The sequence below is a fragment of the Silene latifolia genome, chromosome 5, assembly GCF_048544455.1.
Source record: "Silene latifolia isolate original U9 population chromosome 5, ASM4854445v1, whole genome shotgun sequence".
NCBI lineage: Eukaryota > Viridiplantae > Streptophyta > Magnoliopsida > Caryophyllales > Caryophyllaceae > Silene > Silene latifolia.
This window is the reverse complement of record NC_133530.1, coordinates 4702229-4713244: the sequence shown is the minus strand read 5'-3', so window position 1 is coordinate 4713244 and position 11016 is coordinate 4702229. Positions and strand designations below refer to the sequence as shown.

Below are 11016 nucleotides of genomic sequence, written 5' to 3'. Positions count from 1 at the left end.
GATGAACCGGTTAGTCATGTAATCATTTTCAATATATTTGGTGATAATATTGCTTGCTATAGTTTACTTACCACTGTTATTCTTAAGAAGTGTAATTTTATACAATGAAACTTCATGTAATCATGTACTCCCTAGTCTCTATTTCTTAATTCCTATGAGAATTCAGACTTAAATTGGCTTTGTTTTACTAAATTTAAAATCAAAACGGTGGCTGAAACTTGAAAAATAGCTTAAATTTAATACTTCTTTCAATTTTCTATTTTTACCCCATTTGCTTTATTGACCGTCTTTTTCGACATCTATATATTACTTTAACACCGGTGGATGGCTTAAACGGTGGATGTTGATTACGATAAAGATGGTCTTGTTAAGCCGTGGTTGGCTTTAACACCGCATCTTATGACGGCGTTGCATCTTTCTTTGAAAGATAATAAGGAGAATGAGAAATGTGCGATGGAGATATTGTTAATGGATCGGGATTATGTGAGTTGTACTCTGGTTGATTCGGATGGTAATACTCCGTTATACTATGCGTTCAAGAACGGGTTCAATCTCGTTGCTGAGACGATCTTGATGTCGCCTCTTTCTTCTAATTCGATTTTCAGCTCCAAAGTTGCTGCGACGCCTTTTGATTGTGCTATAAATTCCTCTCATTGTGCTAACAATTGCTCCGGTAACGACTCTCGTTCTTGTTAACTTTTCATTCATTTTTGTATACATATCCGACGACCTCTAGATTTAGATTATTAGATTTATTTGAACGAAAATATTGAGATTCAGATCTGACCCATCGTAAAGGTTAGAAATTGGGTTATTAGGTTGGATCAGATCTTTATATGTTTGTTTTAAACTATGTTAAACCCCGTTCATTAAATGCACGTCTTATAGAGTTTTTTTTATTTCTAATAAATTATATTTATAATAGTGGTATCTCATTAATTGTTCATTTTTCTTGTCAATGCATTTTGCTTTGAGAAATAAAAAGTTGAAACTGAAAAATTAATTAAGATAATTGAGTAGCATGTTGAAATGTATTTTTGAAAAAAAAAAAATTTATACCGCAAATAAGCTAATGATTTAAAATTATAAATCTTCTCAATTTTTTGCAAAGTAATTAAAATGGTTTATAACTTTGTATTATACCTAATATGAGTCAAATTATTCTCAAATAATAGCATAGGCTAAATATTTAGTAATTCATAGGTTCATACAATTTTTTTAATATTTAAATTAAAAATTATAGATTTGAGTTAGTTAAAAAATATAATTGGATGAAAAAATTAATTTTAATGAAAAGATAATTTAATGAAATAAATTATCATAGTTATTAGCTTCCTTACTTAGTTAATTTATATATAATTGTTATTAGCTACCTTATTTAAAAAGATATTTTTTAAGGGAAAATTTGTGAGGATGCCTATTCATTTAGTAGATAGGGGATTCGGAGTTTGTACTTATAGTAACAAGATTTAAAACCATGTTAGGAATACTTTTTGATCACATGACTTTACCTAAGTTACAATATATACTTAATCATATATATATATATATATATGGATGCTTTCATTGTACCTTAATAAGATCGAATTAATTTTTTTTCAAACATGATTTATTGAAGATGTTCACAAAACACTCAAATTGTGTCATAGTCTAATAGAACGGAAAAAAGTACATCGTAAATCCGTGTATAAGATGTTTGTAAGTTCTCTACATGTTTAAGTCACTAACATTTTTGTACCTAAAAGCAGATAATGTAATGAGATTGTTGTTCAAAAAATGTGGAGAATGGATGGACAAGGTTGATGACAAAGGATTCTCAATGCTTCATCAATGGGCAGAGAAAGGGGTGGCCGAGCCGTGTAAGCTACTTTTACAGGGAGATGATGTTGCGGAAGCGAGGACCAAAATATTTAAGAAAATTATTTTTATGACGGAAAACAAGGCATCTGACACTGCCTTGCACATAGCTGCGAGAAAAAAGGAATCCGAACTTGGGCAGGTCTTGATACGCGGCTATCAGCAACAAGTGAGTGTAGACGATGATGAAAACCAAGAGTTAGTCGCAGTAGAATGCCGTCCTTGGAATATAAAGAATATTCATGGGAACACACCATTGCATTCTGCTTTGTATAAAACTTCAAAACATGAAGAACTTGCACTAGAGATCTTGTCAATCGATCCAACATCGTGTAAGATTCGCAACAACAAGGGCGAAAGTCCCTTCTTTCTTGCTGTCAGATCAGGCTGTGCACGAGCTGTCGATGAGATACTAAGAATTGAGGAGCCTCGTTTCCACATGCTACGTCGCAATGATGGAACTACTGTAATTCATAGTTTATCTTCTTGTCCAGGTATGTTCTGATAATGCAATTGCCTTCTAGTTTCCTTTAGATTGATTATTTATTTTGATTAAAATCATGACTATTACAGAGAACATTGGCAAAAGATTGCTTGAGAAATATTGGTGGATCATAAACTTACGCGATGATAAAGGAAACACGGCCCTTGACTATGCCAAACAAGCAAATGCTCTATGGCTAGTAAATTTATTGACCAACCCTTCTCAAATACGAAAACAAGACTTTAATTGGATTGAAGCATGTAAAAGAGAAGAGACCGCGGCTGTGTTTGCCTTCGTTGATAACTGTCAGGACCTGCAAAGGCTGTGTCGTGAAAAAAATGACACTCCACTCCACCATATAAAACTACCTACTTACAAAGATTACCTTAATTTCCTTAAAATTCCGTCAATAGCAGAGCTCAAAAACACAATTGATCATGATGGTGCAACGCCTTTGCACCGTGCACTAGAGAGAAAGGATATGCTTCTTGCTAAGGTATTTCTCCTTGACGATGGGGTCGAGAGGACCATTGCAGACCATAATCGTAAAACTGCCATGGACTTACTTGCCAAGCTTTGTAAGGAAAATGACGAATGGGTATGTTTAGTCAACCTATTATCTAAGATTATTCAGTTATTTCTGATCGTCTAATTTGAAATAACTGCTTGCATACAGGAGAAAATGTGCAAGCTAATCAAAGTAAATCCAAACCTAAGAACATCATATATTCATGTTGGGACCAATTTGGAGCAGATAAGAAACACCCTCTCTGTTGTTGCTGCGCTTTTAGCGACAATTACATTCGCAGCAGGATTCACTCTTCCTGGTGGCCTTGACAGTAACTCTGGGGAAGCTCTTCTGGCTAACAAACCAGCATTCTTAGTCTTTTTACTAGCGGATGTATATGCAATGTGTACTTCCATGTTGGTCCTCTTTTGCTTGATATGGTCCATGGTTTCTGAACCCGACATGGCTCGCTTATTGGTCGATCGTAGCGTGTATATACTAATGCAGTCCTTATATGCTACCTTGTTAGCTTTTATGACCGGTGTCTACACTGTAATAGCACACAGATCATTATGGGCAGCCATACTTATCTTCGTCATGTGTTCAGTCATTGGAATCTCGGCAAATCGGACCATTTTACATAATGTAATTGCCAAGTTAGTTCCTACGGCAAATAGAGAAGAAAATCAAGATCGAATGCGGTTGCTTGAAGAGGTAAGAATATGCTACAATCAATTTTTTTTTTCTTCAGTATTTTTTGTTTTTCACACAAGCAACATTTTAATCTTGTTAAAAACAACCTAAACGTCTTCGAAATCAAGAATGGCTCAATGATTAGTTCGAAAACAGCGTAAACGTCTTCAAATTCCTCTTGATATATAGAGTTGCAGTGCTAATGATTATGACATTTGAAACTGTTGCATTGTGTTTCTCTTATAGTTGTCTTAATTAACTGTATTATTGTACTACTTTCAGGGAAGTGTTGATGTCCCTTTGACAGAAAGGAATACATCAAGTATTGCTGAGTAAATCGATTTCAGAGAAGTTGATATCGTACTCAAAATTGATCTCGATTTGATGAACTCGTCTACAAATCCTGGCAACAGCAATGGAAATCATACAACTTTTACGTATTGAGTACTGGTTTTTAGTTTTTAATTTAAGGTGGAAAATAATTATAACTATGTAGTTTTATTTTAATTATGGAAATCAACCGAAATTTTTATAATTTAAATAGTGTGCACTCAAAATAAGCACTTCTAATGACATGATCATGGCCTAACAAATGAAATTGAAAGTGGCTATATAATATATTCTTTACTTGTATGAAAAATGAGATATGGTCATCAGAATCTGTAAATCCCTTGAAATGAGTTTAATCTATTTTAATTGTGGTAACATTCTCCGTTGAAGGTCCACCGGAACTATCCTGTAGTGATAATTCAAAAAAATACAATTAGCAAAGAAAAACAATGAACTTTATCACCATTCCTAATTAGAAAGGTAAACAAATGACCTGGACGGAGGGGAGTATGTTTTATAACATTTCTTACCTCTTCAAGCAACCCCATTTGATCTGGCTTTTCTCGATTTGCAGCACCAGGAACCAACACGACAATCAGCTTATTTAAAATGGACCGATTTGCCGAAACTCCTATGATTGAACACATGACGAAGATAACTATGGCTGCCCATAAAGCATTGTGTTTTATCATAGTGTAAATGCCAGCCATAAACGCTAAGAGGGTGCCATATAGAGACTGCATTAGAATGAACACACTTCGATCGACCAATAGACGAGCCATGTCAGGTTCTGAAACCATAGACCAGATCAAGAAGAACAACACCAACATGGAAGTACACATAGCATATACATCCGCCAATAAAAATACTATGAAACTTGCGTTCTTCGAAAGAATTGCTTCCCCATTGTTACTATCAAGACCACCAGGAAGAGTAAATCCTGCCGCAAAAGTAATTGTTGCTAAAAGTGCAGCAACGACAGAGAGGGTATTTCTTATTTGATCTAAATTAGTCTCTGGTTGAATATATGATGTTTTTAGGTAGGGGAATACTTTGACTAGCCTGCACAATTGAGCCTGCAAATTGTTTCACACATCATTATTCCCATCAAATAATATTTCGAAATTGTTGTCGAAAAAAAATAATACTGAATCACACCATAGTTTCTTAGGTTGTTTAAACATACCCAATCGTCATTTTCCATGCAAAGCCTGGCGAGTAAGTCCATGCTAGTCCTGCCATTAATGTCTGGAACGATCCGTTCGACCTCTTTATCAAGTAGTAGTACCTTTACAAGGAGCTTATCCCTTCTATCAATTGCACGGTGCAAAGGAGTAGCACCGTCATAATCAGTTGTATTCTTCAGCTCTGCTATTGACGGAATTTTGAGGAAATTAAGGTATTCTCTATGGGTAGGTAGTTTGATATGGTGTAAAGGGGTGTCATTTTCACGGCGACAAGCCTGTTGTAGGTCCTGACAGTTGTCAACGAAAGCAAGAACAGCCGCTGTCTCTTCTCGTTTACAAGCTTCAATCCAATCAAACTCTTCCTTTTGTATAAGTGAAGGGTTGCTCAGCAAATTTACCAGCCAGAGAGCGTTTGATTGTTTGGCATAGGCAATGGCCGTCTTTCCAGAATCATCTCGCACGTTGATAAGCCACCAGTATTTCTCTAGCAATCTTTTGCCAGTTTTCTCTGCATTCATGATCAACTTATCTTATTCAACGAAATTAACTCATTCCACAAAAAGAAACACCCATTTTCAAACGAAACATGAACACCGGTACGGTGAACTATTTTTATACTCCCTCCGATCCAGATAGATGGTAACGAGTACCTAAAATTGAAGAACCACACCAATAATAACATACCATATTTGGCATGAAAAATGACTAAATTACCCTTACAACCACTATCTATTTACAACTTTACCATTCACTCATCCACTCACCAACTGCCTATTTAATCTACCTAAAACCATGTGGTCCAATCAAACTTTCCTACTTTACCCCTCACCTTTCCACATTTTCTTAAATAACCCAATTTTCCCTATGTTACCTGGTGGGGTTTTTGGTACAAATAATATAAAATACAAAGACTCGCAATATTTTTGTTATGGACATAACCACAACCCAACCTTGTATTATTATTCTTCAAACACTAACAATAATACAATCTCAATCTTCCAACACTTAGCTACTAGCTAAGATTTCCAACTATGCTGAACTCGGGATATTAAGCATACACTCCCTTTTACTAATCCAACATGACTTATGACCCTTATTTATATAAGTTCCTAAGTCCTAACTTATCTAGTAACATTAAGAGCCTTTAACAAAACACTAACTCCTAATATTTACTACTAATGACTTATAACATCTAAAGTGTAAATACTAGTCACATACGGGAGTCTTTTACCAAACTAGCTATTTATCTCAAACTATTCACCAAAATAACCTTTGTAAAATTATATTTTCCTAAATAACCATTGTTATATGTGTTTACCAAACTAAACCACATAATTAATTAAAACCCAACTAATATAATTGTTTGGTTTATTAGTAAACCGTTCAAATAGAAAACCCAAAGTAAAACCCTTTAATCTCCCAAATCCAAATACTTCTAATGCTTTCCTCACCCTGTTCGTGAGCGATTAACCCCAACTAATAAATTCTCCAAATAAATTCATTGTAGATGGTTGTTCAACGGGCGATCTTTTGTTTAGCGGTCTACACATTAGCTACGAGGAGATTTTTTTTCCATCTAATACAAATTAGTTATTTGTTTCTCCAAGTAAACAATTTTTTGTTCCCGGTAAAGTCATAGAACTTGATAAATGATTTTAATTTGGTTATTTTTGTAAGACCGAAGTTTCAAATTATTCAATTGAATTAAGTTGGCTAATGTTGATTTTTCAAGTATTCAAGTTTGTGTATACTACTTGAATGAAAATGACTTTGCTATTGGCTTGTGAAGATAGAGAGTACAGGAAAAAAAAAAGCGAAAGAAGATCTTTGAAGCTCATTTTAATGAGTTTAGAGATGATAAGTTAATGGCTGAATAACGTCTAGCAAATATTCAAAGCAAGTAATTTGGATTTTGGGTTCAATATATTAAACCAAACCAAACCATCTTTTATAAAAGAATGGTTTGAACCAATCATTATTATTATTAATGTTCATATCTTTTATTTTAGTTAACTTTATTAGTAACATTGTCATTTTGGTAAATAAAATGGCTAATTGGCTATTTTGGCGAATAGTTTGAGATAAATGGTTATTCTGGCAAAAAACCCCACATACGGAGTATAACATATATAACTCTAAACAAATAAAGACTCATATGTTACTAGCTCATCAATAATGTTGGGATTACTTCCCAACATTACCATATGTCTGAATCGGAGGGAGTTCATAATTAAAGAATTGTACCTGGACAGGAGGATAAACCATGGACTATAGTAGTTCCATCATTGCGACGAAGCATTTGGAAACGAGGCTCCTCAACTTTCATGATTTCATCCACAACTCGAGCACAACCTGACCTAACAGCGAGAAAGAAAGGACTCTCACCCTTGTTATTGTGAATCTTACACGAAGTTGGATCAATTGAGAGGATCTCTAGTGCAAGTTCTTGATGTTTTGCTGATGCATACAAGGCGCAATGTAATGGTGTATTCCCATAGTTGTTCTTTATTTTCCAAGGAGGAAATTCTAAAGCCACCGTCTCTTGGTTTTCACTCTCACTTACACTTACTTCTTCCTGATAACCACATATCAAGATTTGCCCAAGTTCAGAATCCTTTTTCCTCGCGGCTATATGCAATGGTGTGTCGGACGCCCTCTTTTCTTTCTCGGAAACCATATGCTTAAATAGTTTGGTTCTCGCTTCACCAACATCGCCGCCTTCTAAAAGTAGCTTGCATGGCCTTGCTTCCCCGTCCTCTGCCCATTTATGAAGTATTGTGAATCCATTGTCGTCTGTCTTGTCCAGCCATTCTCCAAATTTTTTGAACAACAACCTCAATACAACCTCTGCTTTTAACAAACAATTTGTGAGTTTAGATAAGAAGCCAAGAAATGATTGACGTTCCGAAATCTGACCCATCTATCTGCCTATATATATAATAGGCTTTTTTAGTGTGATATTAAATATTATCTTTTTTAATTTTTGAAAATATATTATAAGATCTTGTAAGTGTTGAAGATATTATTCACAATAACAATAAAGATTCCAACCTACGTAAATCTTGCACCAACTGATTGCATATCCTAGCATATTAGTCTAGTATATTATCCTCCCGTATTTCATGTATTTAGTTGCCACAATTGTAGGATATTGTTGATAGCTTTCACACTAGAATTGTAGCTATATAATGATGTAATTAACACTTGCAATATATACAAAAACCTTCATACTTCAATATCTTATATGGTATCATCCTGCCAAACGATCCTAACCCTAATTGTCTTCTTCACCGCAAGCTTCATCACCATGGCCAACCACTCTAATGCTTGTAGAGAATGTAAAATGATTATATTGAATATATTGAATTACAGTGAAGGTAAGGTATCAATATATAGTACAGGATAGGTTAGTAGTTGCCTATAATCAAGGAGTTGACTACCTAAAGGAAGCTAATAAAGAGGTAACTAATAACAAACTTTGACTACAGAATATACAAGATATGGGATAGGAAGATTACGTAGGTTGTTCTCTAATATCCCCCCGCAAGACGGACGGCCGGGACGAAAGACCGATCTTGGACATAAGCATATTAAAGCGAGACCGGGATAGAGGTTTGGTAAGGGCATCGGCAAGCTGATCATCGTTGGCAATGGGAACAACACGCATAAGACCAGCTTGGACCTTCTCTCGGATGAAATGGTAATCAAGGGCAACATGCTTAATTCGGGAGTGAAACACGGGATTGGCACTAAGGTTAGTTGCACCAAGATTGTCACAATAAATAGCTGGGGTCGAGGGAAGGACAATATGAAGCTCCGTAAGTAGATAACCAAGCCAAGTTAGCTCAGCCATCGCATTAGCAATCGAACGATACTCGGCTTCGGTGGAAGACCGAGCAACTATTTTGTGTTTCTTGGAGCTCCAAGAGATAGGGGTGCGGCCGAGGTAAACCACGTATGCCCCTGTGGAGGTAAGATCATCGGGATTTCCTGCCCAGTCGGAGTCCGAATAGGCGTGTAGACTGTATGCGTGCAGACGAAGAGGAGTATCACGATGAATGGTGATGCCATGTGAAACTGTGCCAGCAAGATATCGAAGTAAGCGCTTTAATGCGGACCAGTGAGTCATAGTAGGTTGATGCATAAACTGTGATAACTTTCCCACGGCAAAGGCAATATCGGGGCGCGTTAAAGAAAGATATTGAAGACTGCACACAAGGGCACGAAATTCCGTTTGATTTTCGAAAGGAGCACCATCACGAAGACTTAGCTTAACCGACGAGTCCATAGGAGTGAAACAGGGCTTGACATCAATCATTTTCGCACGGGTGAAGAGGTCAGTGGTGTACTTGTGTTGAGTGAGGAAGAGTCCTTTGGCACACGGCTGTACTTCGACACCCAGGAAGTAGGCAAGGGGACCAAGGTCCTTAAGAGAGAATCTGTGAGCAAGAGCTTTAATGAAGGAATCAACTTTCAAGGAGCAAGCACCTGTCACAATTATGTCGTCAACGTACACAAGAACAAACAAATCATGAGTAGCATTAAGAATAAACAGAGAGGTGTCCGAGACCGAATTTCGAAAACCCGTGTCAAGTAAATAAGAGCGTAGCTCGGTATACCAAGCCCGAGGGGCCTGTTTTAGACCGTATAGGGCTTTCTTAAGATGGCAAACATGAGTTGGACGTTGGGGATCAACAAAGCCCGGAGGTTGGGCCATGTAGACCGAATCAGTCAAATTGCCTTGGAGGAAGGCATCATTGATATCCAGCTGACGCAGCGACCAGTTCTTAGTGACAGCAAGACACAACAATAGGCGAACCGTGGTAGACTTTATAACTGGACTGAAGGTTTCATTGTAGTCCAACCCGGGTCTTTGGTGGAAACCTTTGGCGACAAGGCGAGCCTTGTGCTTGTGTATAGTACCATCGGGGTTGTATTTGGTGCGAAATACCCATTTACAACCCACGATATTTTGGTCGGGGGAAGGAGGGACGAGTTCCCAAGTTTGGTTGGCCTGGAGGGCGTTGAATTGGGTTTCCATGGCAGCGCGCCATGTCGGGTTTAGGAGAGCTTGTTTCGTGGTCTTTGGTTCAGTGGGTTGAAATTGTGCATTGAGGTTAAGTTTATCAATGGGTTTGTAGATGTTGTGGGAGGCTCGTGTGGCATGGTGATGAGTAGGAGGTGGGGGCAGATGCGGTTGAGGCTCGGGGTCAGGCTGCGGTGCAGTGGGGGTAGGTTGGGTTTCAGACGAGGATGAGGAAGTGGAGGGAGTTTGGGTCTGGGTTGGGGTGGGTGCGGGATCAGACGGTGGAGTGGAGGGTGAATTGGGTGATGGGGAGTATTGGAGGTCGGGGTTACAGGGGGTTGGGAATGGGAAAGCAGGGGAAGGGCGAGTTGACACCAAGAGGTGAAGGTAGGGAGAGAGGCGGATGTGGGTTTTTCCGCTAAGGGGTAAGTGTTTTCCACAAAACGAACATGTCGAGAGACATAAATTCGATTTGTTAGGGGATCAAGACACATGTAGGCATGTTGAGTGGGTGAGTAACCAACAAATAGGCAAGCAATGGAGCGAGGGTCGAGTTTGTGGTGGGTGTAGGGGCGGAGCCAAGGGTAACATAGGCTACCAAAATTATGGAGATTGTAGTATTTAGGTTGGACATGGAAGAGGCGGTAGTAGGGAGATTGGTGATTGAGTGTTGAAGTGGGCATGCGGTTTATGAGATAGACCGCTGTTTGAAAGGCGAGAGACCAGTAGGAGATGGGCATAGAGGCGTGGGATAGAAGAGCTAGACCGGTGTCCACTATATGACGGTGTCGGCGTTCCGCAAAGCCATTGTGTTCAGGGGTGTGTGGGGGTGAGGTGAGGTGTTGTAATCCGGCAGTAGCGAGGTCGGGTTTTAATTTGTCGAACTCACCACCGTTGTCGGAGTAGAGAGTAAGTAATGGACGGGAGAATT

At 38.0% G+C, this 11016-nt stretch overlaps 2 protein-coding genes across 2 annotated transcripts; one reads left to right on the top strand and one right to left on the bottom strand.

Annotated features, from left to right (window-relative positions):
- Nucleotides 1-399: 399 nt before the first annotated feature.
- On the top strand, nt 400-3878 carry LOC141654706 (protein ACCELERATED CELL DEATH 6-like). Its single transcript, XM_074461827.1, has 5 exons — nt 400-673; nt 1749-2351; nt 2431-2939; nt 3018-3563; nt 3825-3878. Exons 1-5 carry the CDS (start codon nt 400-402, stop codon nt 3876-3878), a joined length of 1986 nt encoding a protein of 661 aa, XP_074317928.1.
- A 346-nt stretch (nt 3879-4224) lies between these two features.
- Nucleotides 4225-5577, bottom strand: LOC141654705 (protein ACCELERATED CELL DEATH 6-like). The gene is made up of 3 exons (XM_074461826.1): nt 5059-5577; nt 4403-4948; nt 4225-4278 (listed from the first exon to the last, which is right to left on the bottom strand). Exons 1-3 carry the CDS (start codon nt 5575-5577, stop codon nt 4225-4227), a joined length of 1119 nt encoding a protein of 372 aa, XP_074317927.1.
- Nucleotides 5578-11016: the final 5439 nt, after the last annotated feature.